This window comes from Phascolarctos cinereus, unplaced genomic scaffold, assembly GCF_003287225.1.
Source record: "Phascolarctos cinereus isolate Bilbo 61053 unplaced genomic scaffold, phaCin_HiC Scaffold_5;HRSCAF=322, whole genome shotgun sequence".
NCBI lineage: Eukaryota > Metazoa > Chordata > Mammalia > Diprotodontia > Phascolarctidae > Phascolarctos > Phascolarctos cinereus.
The window spans coordinates 125,870,712-125,887,911 of NW_027555958.1; the positions used below are offsets into that span (position 1 = coordinate 125,870,712).

General features: G+C 36.9%; 1 protein-coding gene across 17 annotated transcripts in view; it reads left to right on the forward strand.

The window, feature by feature from the left end:
- The window catches only part of EPB41L2 (erythrocyte membrane protein band 4.1 like 2), a 266,227-nt gene that overhangs the window by 188,043 nt on the left and 60,984 nt on the right, over positions 1-17,200 (forward strand). For all 17 annotated transcript variants that reach the window (XM_078155137.1, XM_078155138.1, XM_078155140.1 and 14 more), the window contains 4 exons: positions 7,872-8,090; positions 11,669-11,756; positions 15,766-15,918; positions 16,421-16,518. In XM_078155137.1, the coding sequence (XP_078011263.1) occupies positions 7,872-8,090; positions 11,669-11,756; positions 15,766-15,918; positions 16,421-16,518 (558 nt within the window). The remainder of the gene's footprint in view (positions 1-7,871; positions 8,091-11,668; positions 11,757-15,765; positions 15,919-16,420; positions 16,519-17,200) is intronic.

Genomic DNA, 17,200 nt, shown 5'->3' on the forward strand with positions numbered 1-17,200 from the left:
TGTACAGAGCTCCTGGTGAAGAAGTTCTCTCCTTCAGTACAGATCTGTGCTGCTGTATAACTTACAGTCTTTGAGAGTTTGCCTTGGGGCACGTAGAGGTTAAGGTACTTTCCCAGGGTCACACAGCAAATAGAAATTTCTCCCAACTCCAGTGCTGGCTCTCTGTTTATGCTATAATGCCTCTTAGGAATTGGGATACAAAGTTTAAAATTCGAGTTTGTAATTTACTGGGGAGTTGGAAACATTTAGAGCTGTACACAGCTAAGTAAATGCCAAGTTTATACAGAGTAAGCACAAAATACATATTGAGAAGGGAAGGGAACCAATAAAGGCCTCATGGAAGGAATTGACCCTTGAGTGGAGACTGAAAGGAAGAAGAGGTGATTCTAAGTAGCAGAGCTAAGGAAGGAGATCATTCCAGCAAAGGGGGAGAGCCAGTACAAAGTCATGAAGGTGAGAGATAGGAGGTGGTATGTTGGATACAACAAGTAGACAGTTTGGCTTGGAAATAGGATAATGAGAAGGAATCAGTAAGTCAAATGCTTCTCAACTCTTTATTTTCTCATTCCAAAGTATGGTCCCCTATATTTCTCCTTTGAGATCCCTTTCTTCCTTTTCACTGGAATTCTAATGTAATTGCCTTTATACATAGTGCAATGGGATTTTATAGGATGTAAATTTTGTTTTCACTTGGAATTTCCAGGGCACCTTATAGCACTCTATTGAGAGCTTTTAAATGAAAAACAAAACAAAAGAGAAACCCATTCCAATGTGCCTTACAGTAATTTTGCCTTTCACTCAATAAGGTCATTGAAAACAAGAGTCAGGAGAAGGCTTTTGGTATTATTCAAGCAAAGTAGTATTAGTAGTACTGAAAACAAGAATCAGATGTCCTTTGAACTACCTGAAGCAAGGTAGTAGATGAAGGGAAGGTAGGTAGGGAAAGTGGATGACTCCATTGGGTATTTTGTTTGGTGTAGTTGAAAACCAAGCCAAGTTGCTGATGAAGCTAGAAGTCCAATTCTAGCCTTCTAATCAGAGGGGAGAGAAGACTGAAGGAGGTGGTGTCAGTTAAGGCTTGAGTTAGCATCCAGGTGATGCATTTAGAAGTAGTGGATTAAAAGTAGTAGATTATTAATATGAGACTTGGAATTTTTCAAAGTGATTGAAATGTATTACATTGCACTGAGACCCTCTATGTATCGCTCTCTATCTGTATAAATATTTATATATTATTATATGTATATGTGTATATGTGTGTACACACACACACACACACACACACATACACACACACACACACACACACACACACACACGTTGTCTAGGCCTTTTATTTCATTTCTTAGAGAACTGCCAGTGAGGAAACTCCCTCTACCCTCTTAAAGAAATGCCTGGTGCATAGACAGACAGGTTAAATGATTTCTCCAGGCTCACACAATGAGTATAAGTTAGACGTGGAACTTGAACACGATTTTTTTTCAGTCTTTTTTAAAAATTAATTTATTTTGATTTATGAACAATCACTTCCATATACTTTTGAGTTGAAAATTTTTCTCTCCCTTCCTCCCCCCCCCCGCAAGACGGCACACAATCTGATATAGGCTTTACATTTACATACCCATTAAACATATTTTCACATTAGTGAAGTTGTAAGTAAAAATTAAAACCAATAGGAGGAACCATCAGAAAGATGAAACAAAACTCAACAGACGGTAAAAATAAGTGAGAGCAATTTGACTTCCATAGTTCTTTCTTTGGATGTGGACAGCATTTTCCATCCTGAGGCCTCTGGAGATGTCTTAGATCCTCGTAATGCTGAGAAGGGTTCAGTTTAACAATCTTAGTCATTGCATAACGTGGCTGTTATTGTGTACAAAGTCCTCTTGGTTCTGCTCACTTCACTCAGCATCAGACCATATAAGTCTTTCCAAGTTTTTCTGAAGTCAGCCTGTTCATCATTTCTTATAGCAGAATAGTATTCCATTACATTCATATACCCCAGCTTGCTCAGCCATTCCCCAATTGATGGGCATCTTCTCAATTTCCAATTCTTTGCCACCACAAAAAGAACTGCTATGAATATTTTTGTACATGTGGGTCCTTTTCCCATTTGTTTGATCTCTTTGGGATATAGCCCTAGAAATGCTATTTCTGGATGAAAGGGTATGCACATTTTTGTAGCCCTTTGGGCATAGTTCCAAATTGTTCTCCAAAATGGTTGGATCATTTCACAACTCCACCAACAATGTATTAGTGTTCCAATTTTCCCACATCTTCTCCAACATTTATCATGTTCCTCTTTTGTCATATTGGCCAATCTGATAGGTGTGATATGGTACCTCAGAGTTGTTTTGATTTGCATTTCTCTAATCAATAACGATTTAGAGCATTTTTTCATATGACTATAGATGGCTTTAATTTCTTCATCTGAGAATTGTCTGTTCATATCCTTTGACCATTTATCAATTGGGGAATGGCTTGTGGAACATGATTCTTCTTGACACCAATGCCTACTCTCTATCTATTATGCTATCTCTGCTGACCTCTAGTCCAGCATCTTCAGCTGCCTTTCAGATATCTTGAATTGGATGTCCAGTAGATGTCTTAAACTCATTATTTCTGAAGCCAAACTGACTTATCTTTCCCCCTAAATCCTACCCGCCACCTCTGCCTATTACTGTTATTATTCCCTATTACTGTAGGGGGCAGCACCATCCTCCCCGTTCCTCAGGTTTGGGTGTGATCCTTAATTCCTTACTCTCTCACCTACCACCATATCTAAACTAGTTGCCCAAGGCCTGTCAATTTCACCTTTGCAACATCTCTCAAATATGCCCCCTTCTCTCCTCTGACGCTGCCACCATTCTGGTACAGCCCCTCATCATTTCATGCTTGCGTAATTGAGTGGCCTGCAGGTTGGTTTGCCTGCCTCAAGTCTGTCCCCCACTCCAGTCCATTCTCCATTTAGCCACTAAAGTGATTTTCCTAAAACATAAGTCCAAGCATGGACTCCACTTAATAAACTCCATTGGTTTCTTGTTACCTCCAGGATCAAACATAAAGTCCTCTGCATTTGAAGGCCTTCATAACCTAGCCCCCTCCTACCTTTCCAGTCTCCTTATACTTTATTCCCTGACACATTCTCTTTGATATAGGGACACTGGCCTCCTGGCTTTTCCATAAACAAGACACTTCATCTCTCAGCTCCAGGCATTTTCTCTGGCTGTCCCCCAGGCCTAGAAGGCATGGTCTGCTCTGCCTTTAAGTCTTAGCTAAAAATCCCCCTCTTTTTTTTTCACAAGAAACCTCTTCCAAGCCCTCTTGATTATAGTGCCTTCCCTTTCCTAATTATTTCCTATTTATCCTGTACGTAGCTTGCTTTATGTATTTTTGTTTATATATTGTCTCCCTCCATAAATTGTGAAGTCCTTGAGGACAGAAACTTACCTTTTGCCTCTTTTTGTGTCCCTAGTGCCTGGTACATAATAGGCACTTAATGAATGTTTATTTATTGATTGATTATGCAGTGCTGTCTCCGTAATAATAATAATCATATCAGAAATAGTAGCTAGCATTCATATAATACGTTAGAGTTTGCAAAGTACTTTAAAGATATTATCTGTTATCTCATTTTGTCCTCACAATAATCTGGGGCATAAGTGCTATTTATTATCATCCCCACTTTACAGTTGAGGAAACAGAGAGGGGCTATATCTGTGTTTCTATATAATTTCTCTACTAGACAAGAAAATGATTACAACATTTTCTTGATGTTGACTTATATGAGATTCATCATTCTAGTTGTGAATGGGGTAGGTGTGTCCCCGTGTGTCTAAGTCAGCTTTGTTTGAGGCTTTGCACATGGCAAAATTTGCGCATGGAGAGTTAGTCTCAAAAACAATTGCTTTCTCATCTTCCTTTGCTTATAGGTCTTAGAAAAAAGATAGCTTTGTAAATCTGCTGTATATTCATTTGACACAATTTGCTAAGGCCTATTCCAGGCTCCTTTTTCGGTCAGACATTGACGATGTATTGGTACGCAAGAGGGCTGTGATGTTAGTATGAATTACTGATGATGCAGATTCCTCTCTAGGAGTGCGTAAAAGGATACGCATCTTGACTTTTCCCCGCTTGTAGCTGAAGCAGGGGAGATGTACCATTACTAATCCATCTCTGATCTGGATTTGCTTCAGCTAGTAAATAATGGCCTTTTTAACTGCATAGTAAGCTGTTGGAGCATTGAATCCGACATGCTGACATGCATCGAATACAGAGCTTCTAAGCAAGAGTGCTTTTAAATAATAGACCTTAATTAAGGCTCTGTAAACCAACACCCAGCTCTGTATACATACACGCTCCCTGCTGTAAATTGTTGGGGGATTAAAATCTCTTGGTTATGGTTATTTTATAGTATCAGTAAGTGCTTTGGGTCTTCATGTAAACGGGCTTGTTGAAAAGCAACTCTGTCAGCAATTGAAAGAGTTATAATCCTGAGCGGTACACTAAAGGCCTGGTTTATGGGCCATGTCTGTGCAGAACCATTTGCTTGTCTGTCCTTTGTTAAATTATTGGATGCTGTGCTCCATGGATCTCTCTCTCTCTCTCTCTCTCTTCTCTCTCTCTCTCTCTCTGTCTGTCTCTCTGTCTCTCTCTCCTGTGCCTAGCACCTGTCTAAGTTGAGTGCATGGCAGATTAAATACATACAGAATCCATCAATTTAGAAGGCTTTTATGAAGGTGGGGTCAGGGGGGAGGATGGGTACCTATTTAGAATGGTTCTTACGAAGCATAATTTTGTCTATGTGAAATTTTTATGGCCCAGATAAACATTTGGATTGGCCTATTTGATGCTGCTCCCTGGTAGGCAACATTCCATCTCCTGTTTCTCTTCCTTTGCCTGCAACCTGGTACTGTGCCTGGCATCTCACTGGTGCTTAATAACTGCTTATTGAATGAATGAATGAATGAATGAATGAATTGTGAGAAAGGAGGGGAAAGAATACACCTAAAAACCATACAGAAAGAAATAATGGACTAAATGTAGAATTGCAACGATGACATCCAAGACTGTGAATGTGGAGGATTAATAGGAATCACATAGCAATAGCAAAATTGTGAAGGATGGAAGATTTTGAAACAACAATAGCAAACTTTAATGTTAGGTGCCACTAACACCATTTCTCCTTGGGGGGAAAATCTTATAATGAGTAGAAAATATGCAGAATCAGGAAAAAGAATCAGTCCTTGAAATGTAGTTTAGGATAACAATAATAAATACTTGGTAATTGAAATATTAATATTTTCATTCAACAAAAATTTGTATCTGCTCTTAATAAAGCTGTTTCACAGTTGTAAGGTCCCTGAGGACAGAAACTGTCTTTTGCCTCTTTCTGTATTCCTACTGCTTAGCACAGTGTTGGACATATAGTAGGTGCTTAATAAATACTTGTTGATTGATGATAGAGGGCAGAATGTGATCTCTCCGACTACCTGCTGCCTACCTTCCCAGTCTTATTTCATTTTGTTCACTTTCATGTACTCTCCGTTGCGGTCACACTGGCTAGCTATTTTCTTGTACTTGAAAATGCATTTCCTGTCTTAGTGCCTTTGCAGAGCTGATTCCCTCCCTGTTTGGAATACTCTCCTTCTCCCTTCTTCCAAGTGCTTCCTTTTAAAGCCCAGTTCAAGCGTTACCTCCTGCCCAAAGGTTTTTCCTGTTGTCCCTTCTGAGGATTGAGGGGGGCAATGGTACTGATGCTCTTTCTTACTTGACTTTATTTTCTCTAGAAGTTGTACTGACCTATCAATGCACATATTTTATCCTCCCTGGGAAGCTCCTAGTTAAGCAGGATCTGTTTGTTTTGTTTTGGGGCTTTTTATTCCCAATGCCTATCAAAATGCTTTGTATCTAGAAGGTACTTATTGCTAATTATATTGAGTCAAAGGAGGATAAGTGTTTTGCTATATAGCAGTGAGGGCCTGGTTGACATAAGATATTCTGAACTTTCCAGTGGACACCTTTGCTATAAGTAGAGTAGGTAGCTAGTGAGGGCATTCTGTGGTTGAGAAATTGCCAGATTGTGAGTCAAGGGGTAGAGGATAATATGTATTTAAAATGGTCAACTATAGGGTCATGACTATGAAAAGAGGAATATTAGTTCAGAGCAAAGGTGATTGACTGGGACAATAGTGGTGGATGGAGGGACAGGAAGTGATAGGGGGAAAGGGGTAACAGGTAATTAGTTTAGGAGAAGTGAGACAGAGGGAGAAAGAAGAGAATCAAATTTTGATTAGAGAAGGGTATCTCTTAGAATTGAGGAGTCACATTAATTAGATAATGATGAGCTCTGTGACCATCACTAAGGGTAACGTAGGGTAGAGTGAAGTCAGTAGGCCACACGAATTGAGATGGTTGAACCTGGGAGATAAGGTTGGAGAGAGAGAGAAATTGAGTCAGGTGTTTTTTTTCTTAAAGATTGAGTTGGAGACCAATAATTCACAGCACCTGAGTTTTGGACTACATAATGTAGATAGATGAAGGGAAGCTCAGTGATGGAGAGGTTGCCCAGTGATGGTGGCTTGGGAGAGAGTCTAGAAGTTGCTGCAAAGGACAAGAGATATGCTAGCTTCTCCTTTTATACAGTATGTCAGAGATTGTACAATATAGAGCAGTTAGCTAAGCATTGGCAAGAAAGTCTTAGAGACAGTGAGGTTTCTGTTAGTAGAAGAAGATGAGAAGAGAGTAAAAAGAGAGCTCAAAGATGAAAGGAAGTTTTATCTTCCCTGGGAGGAGGGAGAAGTCTGAAGGCTAAAGAGGAAAGGGAATGGGGAATGGGGAATGGAAGATTGAAGTGAATGGAGACAAAGAAAATTAGTAAGGAATGGCAGCTGTCATCTGAGACATGTTAGTGAGTTTGCAGAGACCAGGAAAGTAGGAGGTAAAAATGTGCTAGCGAAAGGATAGTGTTCGTGCAGTGTTTCCTCTTGTAACAACAAGGAACTGGTTCAGGCTCAAAGTCTAGGTCTCTAGGGACTGGACTAAATGCTCATGTGGCACCAATTTAGTAGTTACATCCAAAGATTGTGGTGGGAGGTAGTTGGAGATAAGGCACACCCAAAGGATATTTCACATACGTAACATAGCATCAACAAGAAATGATGAGCCAGATGGTTTCAGAAAAACCTGGGAAGACTTACATGTACTGATGCAAAGTGAAGTGAGCAGAACCAGGAGACCATTGTACACAATTACAACAATATTGTATATTGATAAATTGTGAATGACTTGGCTATCCTTAGAAATGCAATGATCTAAGACAATTCTGAAGGACTTATGATGAAAAATGCTATCCACCTCCAGAGAAAGAACTGATGAAGTCGGAATGGAGATCAAAGCATACTTTTTAATAACCTTCTTTCTTTTTCTTTACTTTTGCAGCATGGCTAATGTGGAAAAATGCTTTGCATGACTGCACATGTATAATCTATATCAAATTGCTGGCTTTCTCAAGGAGGGGGGAGGGGAGGGGAGAAAATTTGGAACTCAAAATTTTTTAAAAATGTTAAAAATGATTTTTACATGTAATTGGAAAAAATAGAATATAAAAAATTTAAAAGCCATAGTATCAGCAGTACATAATCAAATCTTATAGTTTGCATTTTGTTGATTCAATGCACATATCTGCATAGACATCTTGTACAATCTGTAGACAAGAGATATGATTGAGTATAAGCTTTGTCAAATTGAATTATTGTCATAAAAATTATCTCTGGTGTGAACATTTGTTCTTAATGTAATCATGTTTGAAGAATATTATTAGAACTCTGTAAGTACTATGAAAATAAATGATTTTCTTTTCCCTCCCATAGGTATTTCCTGTGCCTTCAACTTCGACAGGATATTGCTTCTGGCCGCCTACCGTGTTCTTTTGTGACTCATGCTCTCCTTGGTTCATATACACTGCAAGCTGAGCTTGGTGACTATGACCCAGAGGAACACAGCAGTGATTATATCAGTGAATTTCAGTTTGCACCCAATCAAACTAAGGAGATGGAAGAAAAAGTAATAGAGCTGCACAAAACTCACAGGTGTGTTCACTTTTGTGCTGGGGAGAGAAAATACTGGTTAGGGTTAATTCTACTTACATACAATTAGCTTAACATCTAGATACTGACAAATGGGATATTTTGGTGGAATGTTTACATTTTACCTTAGGGTAACCACCCTATGAATGTCTCAAAGAAAGACTATCTGACCAATTCCTAATAAATGGAGAAAAAACGATAATGAATTTTTAATTTATGAAAAAGCTAAGTATATCCTTCGTATATTTTATTTATGTATTCATTTACACATATCCTCTACTTATCCTTATTAACAATAATTGTTTTAAGTGTTTAATTTTAAATTTGTTAAATAGGCTTTGATAGATTATGAACGTTTAATTTGGGTGGGAATAGGTGTGGTATGTGAAACATAAATGGCTCCTATATACATGCATGCATGCATACATGCATGCATACACATGTATGTATGTTTATGTATATACACATATATACATATGTATGTGTATATATGATGTGTGTATGTATTATTTATAATATGTATATGTGTACACACACACACACACACACACACACACACACACACACACACACGAGATGGCCTTTTGTCATGGCCAGGGAGGATCAGAAATAAAGATTCCTGAGGAAAATTCTCTCTTGGTGCCTTGGGTTCTTGACCCTCAGTTCTTGAAGACTGTGTTAGCAAATTGTAACCTCAGGCTAAATGAAAGCTTCTCTCATGCTTTGAAAGGCTTTAAGTAGTATGGGGCATAGACTTCATTCAGGGACCAGTTTCATGAAATACAAAGATTCATCTCCAGTAGGCCAACTATTAGGTGATGAATTCTTTGGAAATGACAAAGGCAAATGATAGCCCTTAGTATTTTGTGGCTTTCTTCAAGTGATGGTGGAATAGTGAAAAATAGGGCTTAAGGTGGGCTAAGTAAGAATCACACAGCTTTTAGGAAAGCTATAAATGTTTACTATAGACATTCTAAATATGAAATCTTTGGCTATTGACTAGTGAATTGGTATTCTTTTAGAAGAAATGAATCACATTGTATTGATATTCCTGTGATCAATGAAACCAGAAGACAAAAGGAAGTTGTAGTTGAAGGGGAAAATGCTTCATTGACCCTCCTTGGAGAGTCATGCTGAAGAGTTGTTTTGCCATGTGTCCAAGTGCAACAAAAAACACAACATTTTGTTGAACACACTTCCATCTTATCTTTCAGTGCTCATAATGTACATAACCAAGAACAGCATAATGGGAAATATTGTACCTTCTCCATCACCATCTATTGCAAAAGATAAATTGGAAGAGAAATTACCCTCTCACAAAAAAAGACAATTGAGAAAACATCAATAATTTCTGATCCATGTGCCTACTTTCTCATCTTTATAAAGTCTGAGAATGATCTACACATGTAGTAAGAATTCTTGATGAAAATGAGAATGGTTATTTCAGTTTTCACAGAAGATCCTATCTTCACAGTTACAGATTGGACTGAAAGATGTAGATATTACAAGATTACTATGTGCTTTCTTTTCTGAATTTCAAAAAGAAAAATAAACATGTTTCAATCAGAGTTAAATGTAGAATTAAACAGAGATCTTTCTTCTTCTTCTATCATTGTCCTCCCGCAACCTCCTCCCCCTTTGGCAGGCTAGTTAAGCCTTTGAACTCTTTTAAATGTATAAAATAAAATATATAAGTCTACAAAGGAAACCAATTAAATTGAAATCCAGATACCAGAATATCTTAAAAATAACTTCATGGATTTGCCTTAAAGGGTGCAGCAAGAAATCTCTCATGCATTTGTTAAGATCTTATAAGACTCCTTGATAAATGCCACATGCCTAATTATTAACATCAAGGTAGGAATGATAAAGGGAGATAAATTGTAATGGAGTGTTTTCCACAGCCATGGAGAATGAGTTCAAATGGAAGAAATAGTCATTGTAGAAGATGGTGGAGTTCTCCAAATGATTTTTTTTTGCAGATGATACTGTACTGTGTATTGCAGCTGTCAACCTCAGAATATTATAGTGCCTTTCCAGTGAGACCCATGACTACTTAAAAGAACTTGTCCTAATAATCCATACATTAAACAATAAATAGGTTTAAAAGGTCTGTTGTCCTAACTGTGAAATGCAGCTAGATATCCTGTGCATTGAATTAATATATCAATAATATCAATATACATACCTGAAACAGGCATTATGGATGGATGATTGAGTAGGAAGAAGAAATTTAGTTGAATTGCAGTTGGGAATTTGCAGTGTGCATTGAATTAATATATCAATAATATCAATATACATACCTGAAACAGGCATTATGGATGGATGATTGAGTAGGAAGAAGAAATTTAGTTGAATTGCAGTTGGGAATTTGCAGTGTGCTTAATAATCCTGAGTGGCTTCCTGATATGATAAACTTCTCTTTTTAAGGCAGATGTTTCCTAGTTATGCAGTATATTCTGAATCTTAGAACATCACAATTTCAGAAGCATCAAAATTGTAGGGGACAGAAGTCAGTGGGGGGTACATGTTGGATACAAAGCTGATGTATATTTCCAACATTAATTATCATAAAAATATGGAATAGAATGGAGGACTATCACTGGAAAAGGAGGTGGGCTGGTCTTGGAGTGAGAGACGACAGATAGACAATACTGACTGCTGCGCTAGTACCACAAGATGTAAAGAGACCCATAAGAAGACTTCCAGCAGTTGGTTATCTCTGTAGATGACCTATGAAAAGAGGACATTAATAAGAATTCAACAGGAGGAGAATGTGTTGTCTTTACTGATAGAGGTAGTGCACATATCAGTATATAATAATAGATCCATCTAAGTTCCAAGGAGTACTGTGAATTGAAGATTTTGTACCTCTTGAAGTAGAAGAGTTTAAGAAGTTTGGAGGTTTTTTTGTTTGTTTTTGTTTTAAGTTTTGTTTTGAAACTACACTTCAGCAGTAAAGAGAATGATCTGTGGTAATTGACACAGACATTTATTTAAGTAACATAGGATCTTGAGTTTCACTTATGATATACCCGTGATAATAATTTCATTTATATAGTGCCTTCATGTTTTCTAAGTTTTCAGATATATTACATTTGAACTTCAGAATGCTTTTAAAAGAGCATTTAGCTACTGAAAACACATATTGAACAATCGATGTTCACTTAATCATCTCTTATTTATAGGTTTAAAAAATTAATGTCATCACATTTTTTCATCAAATAATTTAATTGAGAATAAAATTAAGGATTTAGAATTTGTTCACCTGGGACAGATTAAAACAAGTAGTCAGTTAAGTTGGACTTGGATGACTTAATGAAGTTTTATTTTCCGTAAGGCAATACTAAAACACAGCTTCTTCAGGCAATTGGGCATATGGCCTCTTCTTTTTTTTTTTTAAACAAAACAAAAAAATCAAAACTTTATTTAGAATGTCATAATAAGAAAAGAAGAAGGTTAAAGTGTAAGGAAAAGATGATTTGTGTACATTTCTATAAAATTGAAAATGTTTTTTGGTCATGAATTTTATTCACATATTTTCCCATTAATAAAATAATATTATTCCTTATGATTCTTAGGGGCTTATCTCCAGCACAAGCTGATTCTCAGTTCTTAGAAAATGCAAAGAGACTTTCCATGTATGGTGTAGATCTGCATCATGCCAAGGTATTGTAAAGCTATTTTTAAAAGTTTTGTTATGCTGTTTTTAAAAAGCCTTTTAAAAAGGCTGGATTTAACCTCCAGCTCTTCATTGAACCCTTCCTTATGACAAAGAAGAAAAGTTAAGCAAAACCAGACAATACAATGACCTTATCTAAGACCCTGTGCTAGATTTTGTGCCCTTAGTCCCACTAACTGTCTACCTTGGGGTTTAATCATCTGTTCTCTGAATCCAGATTGATCATTACAATTAATCAGTTTGCCTTTTTGTGTTGTTTTTATTTATGTCATTGTATTTACTGTGTGCATTAGTCTCTTGGTTCCATTTACTTGACCTTGCATCAGTTCCTACAAGTTTTCCCATGTTTCTCTGAATTCCTCATATTCATCATCTCTAAATGGTACAATGATATTCTCAAACCACATTTTTACAGTTGCACTCCAATCATGAAGTACCCATTTTTCCTGTTCTTTTGATAAGCACAAAAAATGTGGCTAAGTTATTCTTCCTCCCTTCCTCCCTCCCTTCTTTCCTTCCTTCCTTCCTTCCTTCCTCCCTCCCTCCCTCCCGTCCTTCCTTCCCTTCCTTCCTCCATTTTCCCTTCCTCTTTCCCTCCCTTCTTCCCTTCTCTGCCTCTCCCACCCTTTCCCCTTGTGATACATACCTATAATTAGATACCTGGGTTATAGAGCATAAAGACTTTAATGACTTTTCTTATATAAATTATAAATTGTTTTCCCTAAGGGTTGTAATATTTCATAGTTCCTCCGACAATGTCCTGTTGTGTCTTTCATTATACAACACTGTCCATTTCTGTCTTCTATCACCTTTGCCACATAAATCTGTTTTAGAAACTGTGTGCACTAATGTATAACCTAGCACCCCACTCTTCAGGCTCTTGTTTCAAGAGCAAAGTATTTGAGCTTTAAAATAACCTAAGCAGCCTTAGAGAATTTGGGTGCAGGGGAGGGAATAAACATTTCTGTAGTGCCTAATACATGCCGGGCTCTGTGCTAAGCACTTGATTTGATTTAGGTCTTTTTTAATGAAAAAACCTATTTGTTAACCCAGGGTATTGAATTGTATTTCTTTGAGTGGCTGTAACATTTAAAGAGACCAGATCACTTTCTTCTTTCTTCTCCCTTGTTGTATCATCTTTTCCCACTCTAAATCATGCTTCTTTTCTATATCTGTTCCCTTTCTATAAGTCCTCTCTATTTCTTCTTTAAACACTGTCATCCTAATTAATTTTGTTCTAGTTCTCTTTTTGGCAAGTTCCTATGACCCTAGTTCTTGCATTATCCCTGCCAGTTTCTGTCTGCCTTTGCCTTTTCCCCAGCCCTTACCTTTGCGCTACAATTAGATAAGAGGTTAAAGGATAATCATCAGTATTATGGATGTAAGTGCTTTCTAAAGAGCTTCTGTATATTGTGAATCAACATCATGGTGGTGTGGAAGAGAGTAATACATTTAGAATCAGATGACCTGGGTTTGATTCTTTCCTCTACCACTTTTAGTAGCTCTGTGACCTCTCTGGGCCTCATTTTCTTCAGTTGTAAAGTTAGGGAGACATCTAAGGTACCTTCCAATTCTAAATTCACAGTTCTACGGAAGAGCCTCTTTTCTTTACTGGAGTTTTTTTTAAAATTTTGCATTTTTAAAAAATGAGTGGTATGTGTGTATGGGCAGTAAGGTGTTTGAGCCAGGGGAAATAGGAAAGATGGAAACCTCTCCCAGATCCCATGTAAATTTTTGTTCTGGAAGGTGGATCTCATACTTATCTCTTCCTTACCTAATCTAGTCAATGGGGTATGTGAAGAAAACAACCAGAAAATACTAGGGCTCACTTTGTAGACACTGGAAAGAACACACATAGGGTGCTTAAAAAGGTTTCCTTCACTATGCATACTTTGGAGGGTTTGGGTCTCCTTTATACTTTATTGTCATTATTTTTCTAATCCCTTTTATTCTAACAGTTCCTGCCTACCAAAGTCACTTATTAACTTAGAATAGTAGCATTCATAAAAACACAAGAGGTCAGTAGAAATAAAGGTTTACCTGAAATCAATTCATTATTATTAATATATCAAATAACATCGTATTGGGCATCTTCAGTATGCTGAACTCGTATGGAAATGGTTTAGTACAGTGCTTCACGTAAGGATTGCTTTCTCATTGATGATGACATTGATCTCTTCTCTCAACAAGCACTAAACGCCTTTTATGTGCAGAGTACTATGCTAGACATTGGGAAAAAATGCAAAGTTCAGTTATAATACAGTTTCCACTGCTATGGAACTTGTGATCTAGCATATACCAAATTAAATTAAAAGTATTTTAAGAGAGAGCTCCCTGATGTGAGAGGCTTGGTGGTATGGTATGTGTCTTCATAGAAGAAGTAGACCTTTACTTTGGGCTTTAAAAGACGAGTAAGAACTTAATATTTTCACAGATAACCTCTTGCTTCTCTGGTCCTAGCAAGTAATTTTTGGCAACCTGATTTGGAACTAAGTGGCTTTGTACAGAGAGTCTTCTCTTTTATCCCTGCTTCTAGTATTTCTAGGACTTTTTGAAGATTCTCTTCCAGAAAAGAGTGAAAAACACACCATATGGGTTGGATTCCCCGCCCCCAAAACCCCCACTATTCAGATGGATGATTTAGTGCATTTTTAAGTATGCACATGAATTTAGAAGTATAATTGAAGAGAGAACATTTGGCAATCAGTAGTCGTGAAACGCCCTACCACTACATTTATTTTTAAAACAAACATAAGATGCTTTTTTCAATGCCAGGTTGAAATATGAGTTTTAATTTATTGGATTAAGATTGAGACTAGTGATAGTTTTGGGATTCAGTTCATTTTGCATTTATGTTGTAAGGAACAGAACATGTATCATGTCACTAATTGATTTTTAATATGTGATGGCTCGGGGTAATTTAGTTTATTTTTTTTAATGAAATCTAAGTCTCTATTGCTTGATGAAGCATTAATGAATGATATATTTACAGGATTGTACATCTTGTGTCTCATACAATACTGGAACTGTCAGAGAGCTGCATATGCCATGTTGCTCATTTTTGTCTCAACTTCCTTGGTTCCTTTAAATCTTTCGGGCTGATAGTTATTTCAGATTGCCTTCTTTTTCCAAACAAAAGCCTTAGAGGGAAGCCAATATTAGGAAACTCAAGAATAGTTTTCAATCCTTTAAAATGTGCCAGCCAAAGGAATGTTGTAATGACAAGTGGATGTCAGCACTGTATTACTGGTGACCTGCTTGGAAGGATTTGGGGATTCCATTATACTAGGGGAAATTGTAACTCTCAGCTTGCCTTGAAGGGAAGTTTGGAATGAGTGATTGTTTTTGCAGAATGTAATACTGAGATCATCCCATACCTGTCAGCCAAAATGATTCATCGATGGTTTAAAAAAAAAAAAAAGACACTTAAAAACCCTCTACCAAAATGACTGAATTCAAAGTCAGGGCTGCCAAGCTTCTTTTTTTGTCACCCTGCCACAGGAGATTGGTATATATTCCAACAAAACACACATTTTAGCTTCTTACCCCTTTTTCTGTGGAAAATCTAGCTCCATTCCCTACTCTTTCCCCCCCTCCTCCCATTCTTGCCCTCTTAACCCTTAGAAAGGAGTTCAGTAATTCACTCACCACATTGCTTCTTAAAAAGTAGTGAGACCTGAGATTACAACAGTTCTTTGAAAAATAAAATATGATCCTTGAAAATGGATAGATTCTAGGGAATGCCTTGTTTTCTACAGTCTCGATCTTTTTTTTCTATTCTTGCTATTATTTAAAGGTAAAATCTATAAAAGTCACCATTTCTGTTTTTGGCATTAAAAGACTAGATAACCAAATGACTATGTACCTAAATGAGATAACATATATAAAGCACTTTGCAAACCTGAAAGCATACTATAAGTACTAGCTGTTATTATTATTGTTATTGCTATTTTTGTTGTTGTTATTAACCAGCATTTAATACTTTGTGTTTGGTAGGATTCGGAAGGTGTGGACATCAAGCTGGGTGTGTGTGCTAATGGACTCCTTATTTATAAGGACAGACTTAGAATTAATCGATTTGCCTGGCCTAAAATCCTGAAAATCTCCTACAAGCGCAGTAACTTCTACATTAAAGTCAGGCCAGCAGAGGTGAGCAGTGCGGAGTCAGTTTTCCTTAGCGTCTTTAATCAATTAATTCCATATTTCTCAGTTTTCATTGCTTTTACAGTAAATAAGTTCTTTATATTTAAATCAACTTTTCTTACAGTAATTTAAATCTAATGAACAGTTGGTCATTTCCCTAAAAGAGTTTTTTCCAGTGTTAATCCTTTCTGTAAGTCCATTCCTGTAATTAAAAAAGGAATCAATAGGAAAGCAGTATTAAAGTTATGTTAAAGAATTGATAACTTCCAGGGGACACCAAAATATAATAAGCTTATTTGAATAGGTTTATATGTTTATGAAGATAGAAAATTCTGTTATTATTATTATTATTATTATTCTTACAGTGCACCAACTATTAAGTATATGCAAATCAGCCTTTTCACTTTCTCAAGAAAGGAGAATTGCTACTAATAGAAACCTAGAAGCCCTGGTACTGGTTGGTGATGAACTTTTAAATGTGCTAATTTGTTTTGTGGATTCATTCCAGCTGGAACAGTTTGAGAGCACCATTGGGTTCAAACTGCCAAACCACCGGGCTGCTAAAAGGTTATGGAAAGTGTGTGTGGAGCATCATACTTTCTACAGGTAATTTCAGGAGATACAATTGATAGAATTACTCTATCAGGAAAGAACATATGGGTTAGCTTAATCTTTCTTAACTATGTGTGTATGTAAACTTCTCCCTTCATATTCAGTTGAATATAAGGTAGGTATTACAATATATAGAGCATAGAGTGCTGGGCCTGGAGTCAGGAAGACTCATCTTCCCGAGTTGAAATCCAGTCTGAAACATGTCAAACCATTCCAGTGTCTTTGCCAAGAAAACCCCAAATGGGGTCATAAAGAGTCAACATGACTGAAACACCTGAACAACAATAACAAAATGTTGCAGTGTTTTAATTAACATAAGTTTTTTAAAAGCCCTTAGTATGTTTGAGTCATTGGTTTTACCCTATTTTGTTGAATGAATATCCTGAGGCCCAAAAAAGTCTTCTTCTTGAGCTGGTGTGGGGGGGAACCACAAACTGACTATTTAATGGCTATTTAACTAAGTAATGAATTTTTTTGATAATGATGACATGTGCTACTACCAACCAGTACCATTTTATTCAAGCCTCAGGATTTCTTGTCAAAAATCTATCTGATTCTTTTAGAGTTAAATCTGAGGCAAGTTTGTTCTGTTTCCATAGATCATATAAAGCCTTAGATATTTTTAGCATGGCCAATGGAAGTAGAAATAAATGATAGACTTCTTATATCTCCCCTT